This window comes from Scomber japonicus, chromosome 14 (assembly GCF_027409825.1).
Source record: "Scomber japonicus isolate fScoJap1 chromosome 14, fScoJap1.pri, whole genome shotgun sequence".
In the NCBI taxonomy this organism is placed as follows: Eukaryota; Metazoa; Chordata; class Actinopteri; order Scombriformes; family Scombridae; genus Scomber; species Scomber japonicus.
Window position 1 is genome coordinate 3,093,079 of NC_070591.1, and position 14,914 is coordinate 3,107,992.

The 14,914-nt window shown below is 47.8% G+C and overlaps 1 protein-coding gene across 1 annotated transcript; it reads left to right on the plus strand.

The window, feature by feature from the left end:
• Window positions 1-1,395: 1,395 nt before the first annotated feature.
• sult6b1 (sulfotransferase family, cytosolic, 6b, member 1) lies at window positions 1,396-6,438 on the plus strand. Its single transcript, XM_053333547.1, has 4 exons — window positions 1,396-1,402; window positions 1,503-1,597; window positions 2,275-2,431; window positions 6,311-6,438. The coding sequence occupies exons 1-4, from the start codon at window positions 1,396-1,398 to the stop codon at window positions 6,436-6,438; spliced, it is 387 nt and encodes a 128-aa protein (XP_053189522.1).
• The last annotated feature ends 8,476 nt before the right edge of the window (window positions 6,439-14,914 follow it).

Genomic DNA, 14,914 nt, shown 5'->3' on the forward strand with positions numbered 1-14,914 from the left:
AGACTAGCATGAGTTTATGATATATGACACCCTGAGACTAAATGACACCCTGAGACTAAATGACACCCTGAGACTAAATGACACCCTGAGACTAAATGACACCCTGAGACTAAATGACACCCTGAGACTAAATGACACCCTGAGACTAAATGACACCCTGAGACTAAATGACACCCTGAGACTAAATGACACCCTGAGACTAAATGACACCCTGAGACTAAATGACACCCTGAGACTAAATGACACCCACCACAGAAATTACACGCACAGTCACAGTCTGACTTTATGACCCTGAGCTGCTCGGTGTTTATGAGCCAATAAAGAGAAGTCACTGTGGAAATATGGCTGTTTGGGTTAGATGGAAGGACAAAAGGAAGGAAGGAGGGAAGGGAGGAAGGGAGGAAAGAAAGGAGGAAGGAAGGAAAGGAGGGAGGAAGGAAGCTAAGAGGGAGGAAGGAAAGAGGGAGGAAGGGAGGAAGGAAGGAAGGAAGGACAGAAGAAAAGGAGGAAGGAAGGAAAGAAGAAAGGAGAAAAGGAAGGAAAGAAGGGAGGGAAGGAAAGAAGTAGAGAAGGAAGGAAGGAAAGAAGGAGGGAAGGAAGGTTGGAAAAGAAGACAAGATGGAAGGACGGAAGGAAGAAAGGAGGGAAGGAAGGAAGGAAGGAAGGAAGGAAGGAAGGAAGGAAGGAAAGAAGGAATATAAAAGCTATCCTTCTATCCTATAAAAGGAAGGAAGCTAAGAGGGAGGAAAGAAAGAGGGAGGAAGGAAGGACAGAGGAAAGAAGGAGGGAGGGAGGGAGAAAGGAAAAGAGGAAGGAAGGAAGGAAGGGAGGAAGGAAGGAAGGAATGACAGAAGAAAAGGAGGAATGAAGGAAGGAGGGAAGGAAGGAGGGAAGGAAGGAAGGAAGGAAAGAAGGACAGAAGGAAGGGAGGAAGCAAAGGAAAGAAGGAGGGAAGGACAGAAGGAAGGGAGGAAGGGAGGAAAGAAAGGAGGAAGGAAGGAAAGGAGGGAGGAAGGAAAGAGGGAGGAAGGAAGGACAGAGGAAAGAAGGAAGGAGGGAGGGAGAAAGGAAAAGAGGAAGGAAGGAAGGAAGGAGGGAAGGAAAGAAGGACAGAAAGAAGGGAGGAAGGGAAGGAGAGAAGGACAGAAGGAAGGAAGGAAGGAAGGAAGGGAAATGTTGAGTAATCTGGTTCCTCTCCAACACGTAGGACGTAAAGAGTTTCACTTTATAGCTCATACAGGGCTGTGTGTGTGTGTGTGTGTGTGTGTGTGTGTGTGTGTGTGTGTGTGTGTGTGTGTGTGTGTGTGTGTGTGTGTGTTTCCTCCCTCAGTGACAGTAAAAATTCAGTCAGGAAGAGCTTTCAGAAATCATTGTTGGCCTTCGTTTCCTGACACGATGACACGTCTGTTTCTAGTTAACACTCATATGTATACTGTGTGTGTGTGTGTGTGTGTGTGTGTGTGTGTGTGTGTGTGTGTGTGTGTGTGTGTGTGTGTGTGTAGTTCCCTGGGGGTCGTACTTTGACCACGCGTTGGCCTGGGAGAAGAAGATGGACGATCCCAACGTGATGATCGTCACCTACGAAGAGCTGAAAAAGGTCATTTACACTCTGACATCATCCTTCCTTCCTTCTGTCCTTCCTTCTGTCCACCCTTCCTTCCTCCCTTCTGTCCTTCCTCCCTCCATCTGTCCTTCCTTCCTTCTGTCCTTCCTTCCGTTCTTTCCTCCTTCCTTCCTTCTGTCCTTCCTTCCACCTGTCCTTCCTTCCTTCTGTCCTTCCTTCCATGTGTCCTTCCTTCCATCTATCCTTCCTTCCTTCCTTCCTCTCTTCTGTCCTTCCTTCCTTCCCTCCTTCTGTCCTTCCTTCCTTCTGTCCTTCCTTCCATCTGTCCTTCCTTCCTTCCTTCCTTCCTTCCTTCCTTCCTTCCATCTGTCTTTCCTTCCTTCCTTCTGTCCTTCCTTCCTCTCTTCTGTCCTTCCTTTCTTCCTTCCTTCCTGCCTTCCTTATTTCCTCTGTCCTTCTTTCCTTCCTCCATTCCTTATTTCCTGTCCTTCTTTCCTTCCTTCCTTCCTCTTTTTCTCCCCTCCCTCCTACCTTCCTTCCTTCTTCCTCCCTTCATTCCTCCTTTCCTTTTGTCTTCTTTCCTTCCTCCCTTCCTCCTTTCCTTCCTTCTTCCTCCTTCCCTCCTTTCCTTCCTTCCTCCCTTCCTCCCTTGACTTGAGGACAACAGGAGGGTTAAAGCTGCGGCTCTGATTGTGTTTCCCGTCCTGCAGGACCTGAGCGAAGGCATCCGTCAGATCTCTAAGTTCTTTGGCTACAGCCTGACGGAGGCTCAGGTGCAGCAGATATCAGAGGGAAGCACCTTCAGCGCCATGAAGGAGGGCTCGGCCCAATCCCATGGCGGCATGGCAAACGTCATCTTCAGGAAAGGTGCGTCAGAAACTTTAAATACTTTTACTTCTATAAAACATCTGCTGTGAGTGTGAGGCTTTATCAGAGGAGGAGGAAGTAGTACTCAGACCCTTTAGAAGTAAAAGCATCAACACAGCAATGTTAAAATACTTAAAATACTAGGACAGAGGAAAGTAGGAAGGGAGGAAGGAAGGTAGGAGGAAAGAAGGAAGGAAGGTAGGAGGGAGGGAGGGAGGAAGGACGGAAGGAAGGGAGGGAGGGAGGAAGGAAGAATGGAGGAAAGAAGGAAGGAGGGAGAGAGGAAAGAAGGACAGAGGAAAGAAGGAAGGGAGGAAGGTAGAAGGAAGGAGGGAGGGAGGGATGAAGGAAAGGAAAGAGGAAGGGAGGAAAGAATGACAGAGGAAAGAAGGAAGGGAGGAAGGTAGGAGGGAGGGAGGGAGGAAGGAATGAAGAAGGAAGGGAAGAAGGAAAGAAGGAAGGAGGAAGGCAGGAGGGAGGGAGGAAAGAAGGAAGGAGGGAGGGAAGAAGGAAAGGAAGGAAGGGAGGGAGGAAGGAAGGAAGAATGGAGGAAAGAAGGAAGGAGGTAGGAGGGAGGGAGGAAGGAAGGACAGAAGGAAGGGAGGAAGGGAGGGAGGAAGGAAGAGAGGAAAGGATAGGAAGGAAAGTAGGAGGGAGGGAGGAAAGAAGGAAGGAGGGAGGAAGGAAGGACGGAGGAAAGAAGGAAGGGAGGAAGGTAGGAGGGAGGGAGGGAGGGAGGAAGGAAGAAGAAAGGAAAGGAGGGAAGGGAGAAAGGAAGGAAGAGAGGAAAGGATAGGAAGGAAAGTAGGAGGAGGGAGGAAAGAAGGAAGGAGTGAGGGAGGAAGGAAGGAGGGAGGAGGAAGGAAGGGAAAGAGGAAGGGAGGAAAGAAGGAAGGGAGGAAGGTAGGGAGGAAGGTAGGAGGGAGGAAGGAAAGAAGGGAGGGAGAAAGGAAGGAAGAATGGAGGAAAGAAGGAAGGAAGGTAGGAGGGAGGGAGGAAGGAAGGAAGAATGGAGGAAAGAAGGAAGGAAGGTAGGAGGGAGGGAGGAAGGAAGGTAGGAAGAAAGGAAGGAAGGACAGACAGAAGGAAGGGAGGAAGGGAGGGAGGAAGGAAGAGAGGAAAGGATAGGAAGGAAGGTAGGAGAGAGGGATGAAGGAAAGGAAAGAGGAAGGGAGGAAAGAAGGACAGAGGAAAGAAGGAAGGATGGAACGGAGGAAGATGGAAGGAAAGGAGGGTGGGAGGAAGGAGGAAGGAGGGAGAGAGGAAAGAAGGACAGAGGAAAGAAGGAAGGGAGGAAGGTAGGAGGGAGGGAGGGAGGAAGGAAGGAAGGAAGGAAGGAAGGAAGGAAGGAAGGACAGACGGAAGGAAGAGAGGAAAGGGATAGGAAGGAAAGTTGGAGGGAGGGAGGAAAGAAGGAAGGAGGGAGGGAAGAAGGACAGAGGAAAGAAGGAAGGGAGGAAGGTAGGAGGGAGGGAGGAAAGAAGGAAGGAGGGAGAGAGGAAAGAAGGACAGAGGAAAGAAGGAAGGGAGGAAGGTAGGAGGGAGGGAGGGAGGGAGGGAGGGAGGGGAGGAAGGAAGAAGAAAGGAGGGAAGGGAGGAAGGAAGGAAGAGAGGAAAGGATAGGAAGGAAAGTAGGAGGGAGGGAGGAAAGAAGGAAGGAGTGAGGGAGGAAGGAAGGAGGGAGGGAGGAAGGAAGGGAAAGAGGAAGGGAGGAAAGAAGGACAGAGGAAAGAAGGAAGGCAGGAAGGTAGGAAGCACCTTCAGCGCCATGAAGGAGGGCTCAGCCAACTCCCACGGCGGGATGGGAAATGTCATCTTCAGGAAAGGTGCGTCAGAAATACTTTTACTTCTAGAGAACATCTGCTTTATCAGAGGAGGAGGAAGTAGTACTCAGACCCTTTAGAAGTAAAAGCATCAACACAGCAATGTTAAAATACTAGGACAGAGGAAAGAAGGAAGGGAGGAAGGAAGGATGGACAAACGGAAGGAAGGACGGAAGGAAGGAAGGAAGGAAGGGAGGAAGGAAGGAAGGAAGGACAGACAGAAGGAAGGGAGGGAGGAAGGAAGAGAGGAAAGGATAGGAAGGAAAGTAGGAGGGAGGGAGGAAAGAAGGAAGGAGGGAGGGAAGAAGGAAGAGAGGAAAGGATAGGAAGGAAAGTAGGAGGGAGGGAGGAAAGAAGGAAGGAGGGAGGGAGGGAGGCAAGGGAAAGAGGAAGGGAGGAAAGAAGGACAGAGGAAAGAAGGAAGGGAGGAAGGTAGGAGGGAGGGAGGAAAGAAGGAAGGAAGGAAGGGAGGAAGGTAGGAGGGAGAGAGGAAATAAGGAAGGAGGGAGGGAAGAAGGAAAGGAGGAAGGGAGGAAAGAAGGTAGGAGGGAGGGACGAAAGGAAGGAAGGAAGGGAGGAAGGAAGGAAAGAAGGAACAGTCAAAACAGACGGGGTCAATTTGACCCGGGAGGACGACAGGAAGGTTAAGAAATGTTCTGCAAACGGTCCAAGTTTTCTGAAGTCCTGCAGAGGAAAGAAGGACAGAGGAAAGAAGGAAGGGAGGAAGGGAGGGAGGAAGGAAGAGAGGTCCAAGTTTTCTGAAGTCCTGCAGAGGAAAGAAGGACAGAGGAAAGAAGGAAGGGAGGAAGGGAGGGAGGAAGGAAGAGAGGTCCAAGTTTTCTGGAGTCCTGCAGAGGAAAGAAGGACAGAGGAAAGAAGGAAGGAAGGAAGGGAGGGAGGAAGGAAGAGAGGTCCAAGTTTTCTGGAGTCGTGCAGAGTTACATAACTTCACTAAAGCAGCGGCGGTGGCGGGTGGCGGCGCCTCTACATGACCTCTACATGACCTCGTACTCTCTGCGCCTCTACATGACCTCTACATGACCTCGTACTCTCTGAGGAACAACATTAATTATTTATGACCTCCTTTTAACTGCTGACTCAGCTCTGTCCTTTTGCTCCTCGACCTCACTGCAGCCTTTGACACAGTAGATTATTCTGTTCTAGTTCACAGGTTAAAAAAACACTGGGGGGGGGGGGGGCAGGGGGCGGGGGGTCTCTGGTCTGGATTAACCCTCCTGTTGGACGAAGGAAGGAAGGACAGAAGGAAGGAAGGAAGGAGAGGAGTAAAAGAGGAAGGAAGTAAAGAAGAGAATGAAGGGACAAAGGAAGGAAGGAAGGAAAGGAGTAAGGACGCAAAGAGGAAGGAATTTAGGAGAGAAGGAAGGAAGGAAGGAAAGAAAGGAATAAGGAGGGAGGAAGGAAGGATGGAAGGAGAAGGGAGCAAAGAAAGAGGGGAGGAGGGGAAGAAGGAAGGAAAAATTAAAGGAAGAAGGAAGGAAGGAAGGAAGAAAAGGAGTGAGGATGAAAAGAGGAAGGAAGGAAGGAAAGAAAGAAAGGAGTAAGGAGGGAGTGAGGAAGGAAGGAAGCAAGCAAGCAAGGAAGGACTGCAGCCTTTGACACAGTAGATTATTCTGTTCTCGTTCACAGGTTAAAAAAAAATCCTTATTTCCTGTCGTTCTTTCTTTCCTCTTTTTCTTCCACCCTCCTACCTTCATTCCTCCTTTCCTTTTGTCTTTCCTTCCTTCCTTCTTCCTCCCTTCCCTCCTCCTTTCCTTCCTTCTTCCTCCCTTCCCTCCTCATTTCCTTCCTTCCTTCCCTCCTCCTTTCCTTCCTTCTTCCTCCCTTCCCTCCTCCTTTCCTTCCTTCCTTCCCTCCTCCTTTCCTTCCTTCTTCCTCCCTTCCCTCCTCCTTTCCTTCCTTCCTTCCCTCCTCCTTTCCTTCCTTCTTCCTCCCTTCCCTCCTCCTTTCCTTCCTTCCTTCCTTCCTTCCTCCTTTCCTTCCTAATACAAAACTGTTAACTGCATATGTCTTTTTCTTGTTTCTGTTACCCGAGCAGGTGAGGTCGGAGACTGGAAGAACCATTTCACACCAGAGCAGAGCAAAGAGATGGACGAGGTCTTCAACAAACGCCTGGCAGGAACCCGACTGGGCGCCAAACTCAACTATCAGCTCTACTGTCAATAAGGAAGCAAGGAAGCAAGGAAGCAAGGGTGGAGGAAAGATAGGGAAGGAAAGTATGGAGGAGAACTCTGGGACTTTTCTGCCCTGAGCTGAGTCTGACAGGCTTCTTCTTCTTCTCCTTCCTGTTAGAGGAGGTTGTTACAGAAGCTGCCTGTGAGACTCAGCTCAGGGTGAAAAGTCCCTTTATGGCACATTCAAGGACAGAAGGGGAAGGAATGATGAAAGAGAGGCTACATTAGGTTTCACCTGAAGTCTGGCTTTTAAACTTCCTGTCGTCTTCCCGGGTCAAACTGACCCTGTCTGTTTTGACTGTTCCTTCTTTCCTCCCTCCCTCCTTCTTTCCTTCCATCCGTCTGTCCTTCCTTCCTACCTTCCTTCCTTCCTTCTTTCCCTTCCTCTCTCCCTCATTCTCTCTTTCTTTCCTCCCATACCTTCCTCCCTTCCTTCTTTCCTCTGTCCTTCCTTCCTTCCTCCCTTCTTATTTTCCTGTCTCCCTCCTCCCTCCCTCCTTCCTTCCTTCCTTCCTTCCTCCTTTCCCTCCTACCTTCCTTCCTCCCTCCCTCCTACCTTCCTTCCTTCTTTCCTCCCTTCCTCCCTCCCTCCTACCTTCCTTCCTTCTTTCCTCCATTCTTCCTTCCTTTCCTTCCTCCCTCCATTCCTTCCTTCCCTCTTCCCTCCTTTCCTTTCCTCCTTCCTTCCTCCCTCCTACCTTCCTTCCCTCTTTCCTCCTTTCCTTCCTTCTTCCCTCCTTCCTTCCCTACTTCCTTCCTCCCTCCTACTCTTCCTTCACTTCATTCCTTCTTCCTTCCTTGACTCGAGGACAACAGGAGGGTTAATAAAACAGTTCACAACCACATGCAGCAGGTTAAAGGAGATAAATGAACCCATACTTACATATTATACAGATACAAAACTTTTAAAAAATGTTTAATTAATCTATTTTAGTAATAATGGAGCGGCGATGAGAAGGAGGAACAGCTTGGCTAGTGGATGTAACGTTGGTTGGCAGGCAGACCGGACACTATCGAAACAATTAATCTCAGACTGCAGGAGATTAAGAGGAGATTAGGAGACCACGATCTGGCCATAAAATGAGTGTGGGTTGATATACTGGAGAGAGGAGTCGGATAGATGGACGGCAGGTTGTGCAGGTAGTAAAGAGAGAGAGACCAACACCTCACTGACCAACACCCAGGAGACATAATGGAAAAGTAAAACACACAAGTGACACAAGATTAAAAACTCAGACTCTGAAGAAAGTTTGTAGAGACAGAAAATCCTAATTGGCTTGAAGATGGACTGAACTCCCCGCCTGGTCTCAACAGAAAAATGTCCATAGTTTTTTGATTGACTCGTATCAAACTATCAAATGTGACCAAAACTCAGCTGGAAACGTATTAAAATCTGATATTAGGTTAATTGGTAGTGTGTGACATCAGCTTAAGCAAGTGAAAAGGAGCCATAATTCACTACTACTGCTACATGAATAGTAATAACTGGAGTCCAAACAACAATGACTCCTACATATCCTGGGACCAGTGGTGTGCACAAGGGGGGGGGGGGGGGCAGGGGGGAGCAGGGGGGACCCCCTCATGGCCCAACTGTTGAAAAACGCATGCTAAGTTGCCCTCCTGGGAGCCAGAATGCGTTCTAAAGTGTCCTCTTGGGAGCCAGAACATGTTTCTAAGGTGCCCTCTTGGGAGCCAGAACGGGTGCTAAGGTGCCCTCTTGGGAGCCAGAACACGTTCTAAGGTGCCCTCTTGGGAGCCAGAACGGGTGCTAAGGTGCCCTCATGGGAGCCAGAACGCGTGCTAGGTGCCCTCATGGGAGCCAGAACGTGTGCTAAGGTGCCCTCCTGGTTAGCAAAACATACTAAACTGCCCTCTTGGGAGCCAGAATGGGTGCTAAGGTGCCTTCTTGGGAGCCAGAACGGGTGCTAAGGTGCCCTCTTGGGAGCCAGAACGGGTGCTAAGGTGCCCTCTTGGGAGCCACAACGCGTGCTAAGGTGTCCTCTTGGGAGCCAGAATGCATGCTAAGGTGCCCTCTTGGAGCCACAACGCGTGCTAAGGGTGCCCTCTTGGGAGCCAAAATGGGTGCTAAGGTGCCCTCTTGGGAGCCAAAACGCGTGCTAAGGTGCCCTCTTGGGAGCCAAAATGGGTGCTAAGGTGCCCTCTTGGGAGCCAGAACATGTTCTAAGGTGCCCTCTTGGGAGCCAAAACGGGTGCTAAGGTGCCCTCTTGGGAGCCAAAATGGGTGCTAAGGTGCCCTCTTGGGAGCCAAAACGGGTGCTAAGGTGCCCTCTTGGGAGCCAAAACGGGTGCTAAGGTGCCCTCTTGGGAGCCAGAATGGGTGCTAAGGTGCCTTACTGGTTGGCAAAAACACACTAAACTGCCCTCTTCAGTGGCGAGAACGCGCTATTCGCCCCTGCCCTTCAAAAAAGTCTGTGCACGCCACTGCCTGGGACCTTCAAGGCTGAACAGCGATAAAGAAAAAGTGGCTTATGTAAAACTTGCAGTAATCTTTCCGAGCCAATCACCAAACACACGTAACCTTACTTTGAGGTGAACACAGAGTTTGGTCACAGCTGATAGACCGGTTCTCTCCTCAGTCCTGTCTGGAACCGGTGCCAAAATAACTCAGGTTGTATCAGGTCGCCTTTTATTTTACTTTATGAATAAGATATGCATTACAGTGCAACCTGTGTACACACCAACCATCACGCCCTCCATTCAACTCATGATAAGTCTAACATAAAACCCTTATACTGACTCACTGACTCTAATCTGAAGTTAAATAAAGAACATAAATCATCTCTTTAATGGAATGCATTAATATGTCAGCGTTATTAACAATATACTAACCATAAGATAACTTGTAATTTAACTGTATTCCTAAGGTGCGGCCTGTGTCGGTTTAACAATGCAGAGGCTTTAACAACAAGCTCTAAGCAAACCTTCCTCTGGCAAACAAAACATGTTTAGATCAAACCGATCTCGCCCCATCCAGTAATTCAAGTGATGAAATAATGAACCTGTGACAAGTGTTTCTGTCTAAATATCCCAATAACAGTAGAAAGCAGGGTGTGTTCTTGGGTTCGGTGTTGACATTCCCACCAGGATGAATAAGCATGTGCCTTTAACCCATAGACTGTATAAAAGAAATGGACGTAACATCCGTGACGTCACCCATTGGTTTGTGGACTGCTGCTCGGAAGCCAATAGTTTCTAATCTAGGCAGCGCCATCTTGAAAATTTCAGGTGCATGCTGGGAAAAATAAAACACGGATTCTACTTATATGGGCATGAGGCGGAGCCATGAGGTGGAGCGGGGAGGTTGCTATGGTTGCGAGGGCTGGATCTCGAGGACATTGGTCAATCAACCTGTCAATCAGGACGTAGCCACGCCCCCTAATGCATACCCTGCTTTATCATCACATATAAAATCAGGGAGGCCAAAATGTCCCAAATGAACATCATACTGCATTGAAGAAGGCTTTAAACTAGCGATTGAGACCATAAACACATAAAAACGTTTACTGAGGTTAGAAATCAAGTGAGAAGTTGGTGAATTCTCCATTGACTTGTATAGAGACGGTCGCCCCCTGGTGGCCTTTTGATATAATGCAGCTCTAAGTTACTTCCTGGTTGGCCTCATTTCAGACATGATCACATGATTACAGGATCTTAAAAGGATAATTCTGTTGTTTTACATGTGTGTATGAAAGCCAGATATATCTTAAGTAATTGTTTGTACGGTCCTGCACATAAAATTCATCACCAATAAGAAAAAATACAGAAAATCTCCAGCGTTATCCTTTCAAACTTTAAAATTAAAGGCATTGCTTTGAGCTTTAGGGAATGGTGAATGGGCATTTCTCTCTTAATCATTTAATATTTCATACTTAACATTATAATAGCCTGTTAATTGCAGCCATAGATTCATGTAAGAGTTGAACTTTGGCGCCATCTAGTGGTTAAAAAAAGGTACTGCAGCTGCAAACCTTAAAAATGATCACTGATTGATATGATTGAAGGAAATCTAGTTAATGATATGTAGAGAGAAGGGAAAGCTGATTTGGGGTTTTTATGGCAAGTTTATATTCTTATTTTATAGTTATTATGTTTCAATACAATCAGTTTTCTGCACATACAGATTTATATTTATCCACAACAGCCTTCAAACTTCTTCTTCTGGGTTTGATTTACTGACAAAACATCACATGGGGATGCAGCATTTGTTCTTTTTATTCTTTTTTAAAGTCTCAGAAGTCTCTTTTTCTGTACTGGCAGCTATCGAAACCAACGTTGGTACAACTCTGGAAACACCCAGACTTCACTCAGGTTATGAAACTGTGGCTTTTTGGAAACAATACTGTGATGAGATTATGGGCTGTTATAAATAAATAAATAATTAAATACATATACATATGCACAATCTCTGGTTTGTACTGTATGTATATTATAAATGCATCATGATGAAAAATAAAGCATCCTTTTTTTTTTCCACTTATGTGATCTCCATCTTTCTTCTAAACGGTCCCCTTCTCTCAAATCACCCTCCTGTTGTCCTCAGGTCAAGGAAGGACAGGAGGAAGGAGGGAGGGAGGGAAGGAAGTATGGAAGGAGGAGGGAGCAAAGAAAGAGGGAAGGAGGGGAATAACAAAGGAAAAATTAAAGAGAGGGAGGAAGGAAGGAAGGAAGGAAAAGAGTAAGGAGGAGGGAGGAAGGAAGGAAGGAAAGGAGGAAAAGAGGGAAGGAAGTATGGAAGGAGGAGGGAGCAAAGAAAGAGGGAAGGAGGGGAATAACGAAGGAGGGAGGGAGGAAGGAAGGAAGGAAAGAGGGAAGGAAGGAAGTAAAGGAGTAAGGAGGGAGGAAGGACGGAAGGAAGGAAAGAAGTAAAGGAGTAAGGAGGGAGGGAGGAAGGAAAGAAAGGAAAAGAGGGAGGAAGAAAGGAAGGAGAGAAGGAAGGGAGGACATACATATGCACAATCTCTGGTTTGTACTGTATGTATATTAAATGCATCATGATGAAAAATAAAGCATCCTTTTTTTCCACTTATGTGATCTCCATCTTTCTTCTAAACGGGAGGGAGGGAGGGAGGGAGGGAGAGAGGGAGGGAGGAAAGGAAAGGAAAGGGAAGGAAGTATGGAAGGAGGAGGGAGCAAAGAAAGAGGGAAGGAGGAGAATAACGAAGGAAAAATTAAAGAAAGAGGGAGGAAGGGAGGAAGGAAGGAAGGAAGGAGGGAGGGAGGAAAGGAGGAAAAGAGGAAGGAAGGAAGAAAGGAAGGAAAGGAGTAAGGAGGGAGGGAGGAAGGAAGGGAGGAAGGAGGAGGGAGCAAAGAAAGAGGGAGGAAGGAAGGAAGGAAGGAAGGAAGTAAAGGAGTAAGGAAGGAAGGAGATAAGGGAGGGAGGAAAGACGGGAGGAAGGAGGAGGGAGCAAAGAAAGAGGGAAGGAGGGGAATAACGAAGGAAAAATTAAAGAAAGAGGGAAGAAGGAAGGAAGGAAGGACGGAAGGAAGGAAGGAAAGGAGGACAGAGGGTGGAAGGAAGGAAGGAGAGAAGGGAGGGAGGAAGGAAGACATACATATGCACAATCTCTGGTTTGTACTGTATGTATATTAAATGCATCATGATGAAAAATAAAGCATACTTTTTCCACTTATGTGATCTCCATCTTTCTTCTAAACGTTCCCCTTCTCTAAAATCTGTAATCTTACAGGAGGAAGGGAGGAAGGAGGGAGGGGGGGAGGAAGGAGGGAGGGAGGGAGGAAGGAAGGAAGGAAGGAAAAGAGTCAGGAGGGAGGGAAGGAAGGAAGGGAGGGAGGATGGAAGGAAGGAGAGAAGGGAGGAGGGAGGGAGGAAGGACGGAAGGAAGTATGGAAGGAGGAGGGAGCAAAGAAAGAGGGAAGGAGGGGAATAACAAAGGAAAAATTAAAGAAAGAAGGAAGGAAGGAAAGGAGTAAGGAGGGAGGGAGGAAGGAAGGAAAGGAGGGAGGAAGGACGGAAGGAAGGAAGGGAAGGAGGATGGAAGGAAGGAAGGAAGGAGGAGGGAGCAAAGAAAGAGGGAATGAGGGGAATAACGAAGGAAAATTTAAAGAAAGGGAGGAAGGAAGGAAGGAAGGCAGGAAGGAAGTAAGGAAGGAAAGGAGGGAGGAAGGAAATGAAAGGAAGGAAAGGAAAGGGGTAAGGAGGGAAGGAAGTATGGAAGGAAGAGGGAGCAAAGAAAGAGGGAAGGAGGGGAATAACAAACGAAAAATTAAAGAAAGAGGGAGGAAGGAAGGAAGGAAAGGAGGAAAAGAGGGAGGAAGGAAGGAAGGAAGGAAGGAAGGAAGGAAGGGAGGGAAGGAAGTATGGAAGGAGGAGGGAGCAAAGAAAGAGGGAAGGAGGGGAATAACGAAGGAAAAATTAAAGAAAGAGGGAGGAAGGAAGGAAGGAAGGGAGTAAGGAGGGAGGGAGGACGGAAGGAAAGGAGGAAAAGAGGGAGGAAGGAAGGAAGGAGATAAGGGAGGGAGGAAAGACGGAAGGAAAGAAAGAAGGAAGGGAGGAAGGAGGGGAATAACGAAGGAGGGAGGAAGGAAAGAAGTAAAGGAGTAAGGAGGGAGGGAGGAAGGAAGGAAAGGAGTAAGGAGGGAGGGAGGAAGGAAGGAAAGGAGTAAGGAGGGAGGAAGGAAGGAAGGAAGGGAGGACATACATATGCACAATCTCTGGTTTGTACTGTATGTATATTATAAATGCATCATGATGAAAAATAAAGCATCCTTTTTTTTTCCACTTATGTGATCTCCATCTTTCTTCTAAACGTTCCCCTTCTCTCAAATCACCCTCCTGTTGTCCTCAGGTCAAGGAAGGACAGGAGGAAGGGAGGAAGGAGGGAGGGAGGGAGGGAGGGAGGGAGGGATGGAGGGAGGAAGGAAGGAAAGGAAAGGAAAGGAGTAAGGAGGTAAGGAAGTATGGAAGGAGGAGGGGAGAGAAAGAGGAAAGGAGGGGAATGACGAAGGAAAAATTAAAGAAAGAGGGAGGAAGGAAGGAAGGAAATGAGTAAGGAGGGAGGAAGGACGGAAGGAAGGAAGGAAAGGAGTAAGGAGGGAGGGAGAAAAGAAAGAAGGAAGGAAGGAGGAAAAGAGGGAAGGAAGGAAGTAAAGGAGTAAGGAGGGAGGAAGGACGGAAGGAAGGAAGGAAGGAAGGAAAGAAGTAAAGGAGTAAGGAGGGAGGGAGGAAGGAAAGAAAGGAGAAGAGGGAGGAAGGAAGGAAGGAGAGAAGGAAGGGAGGACATACATATGCACAATCTCTGGTTTGTACTGTATGTATATTAAATGCATCATGATGAAAAATAAAGCATCTTTTTTTTCCACTTATGTGATCTCCATCTTTCTTCTAAATGTTCCCCTTCTCTCAAATCTGTAATTTTACAGGAGGAAGGAAGGAAGGAGGGAGGGAGGGAAGGAAGTATAGAAGGAGGAGGGAGCAAAGAAAGAGGGAAGGAAGGAAGCAAAGGAGTAAAAGAGGGAGGAAGGAAGGACGGAGATAAGGGAGGAAGGAAGGAAGGAAGGAGGAGGGAGCAAAGAAAGAGGGAAGGAGGGGAATAACGAAGGAGGGAGGAAGTAAAGGAGTAAGGAGGGAGGGAGGAAGGAAGGAAAGGAGGAAAAGAGGGAGGAAGGAAGGAAGGAGAGAAGGGAGGGAGGAAGGACGGAAGGAAGGAAGGGAGGGAGGGAGGAAGGAAGGGAGGACTGTGTGATGAAGACTACTTTTATTTAACCCTCCTGTTGTCCTCAGGTCAAGGAAGGACAGGAGGAAGGAAGGAAAGGAGTAAGTAAGGAAGGAAAGGAGGAGGGAAGGAAGGAAGGAAAGGAGTAAGGAGGGAAGGAAGTATGGAAGGAGGAGGGAGCAAAGAAAGAGGGAAGGAGGGGAATAATAAAGGAAAAATTAAAGAAAGAGCGAGGAAGGAAGGAAGGAAAGGAGGAAAAGAAGGAGGAAAGAAGGAAGGAGAGAAGGGAGGGAGGGAGGAAGGAAGGAGAGAAGGGAGGGAGGAAGGACGGAAGGAAAGGAGGGAGGGAGGGATGGAGGAAAGAAGACAAGAAAGAAAGAAGGAAGGAAGGAGGAAAAGAGGGAGGAAGGAAGGAAGGAGAGACGGGAGAGAGGAAGGAGGGAGGAAGGAAGGAAAGGAGTAAGGAGGGAGGAAGGAAGGAAGGAAGGATGGAAAGGAGGACATACATATGCACAATCTCTGGTTTGTACTGTATGTATATTAAATGCATCATGATGAAAAATAAAGCATCCTTTTTTTCCACTTATGTGATCTCCATCTTTCTTCTAAATGTTCCCCTTCTCTCAAATCTGTAATCTTACAGGAGGAAGGGAGGAAGGAGGGAGGGGGGGAGGAGTAAGGAGGGAGGAAGTATGGAAGGAGGAGGGAGCAAAGAAAGAGCGAAGGAGGGGAATAACGAAGGAAAAATTAAAGAAAGAGGGAAGAAGGAAGGAA

What these genes read in the sequence shown, in the direction of transcription:
- sult6b1 (XM_053333547.1), top strand. An exon ending in CCTACGAAGAGCTGAAAAAG is followed by an intron (nt 1,598 to 2,274) that starts GTCATTTACACT and finishes CCCGTCCTGCAG; the next exon opens with GACCTGAGCGAAGGCATCCG. An exon ending in AAACGTCATCTTCAGGAAAG is followed by an intron (nt 2,432 to 6,310) that starts GTGCGTCAGAAA and finishes TTACCCGAGCAG; the next exon opens with GTGAGGTCGGAGACTGGAAG.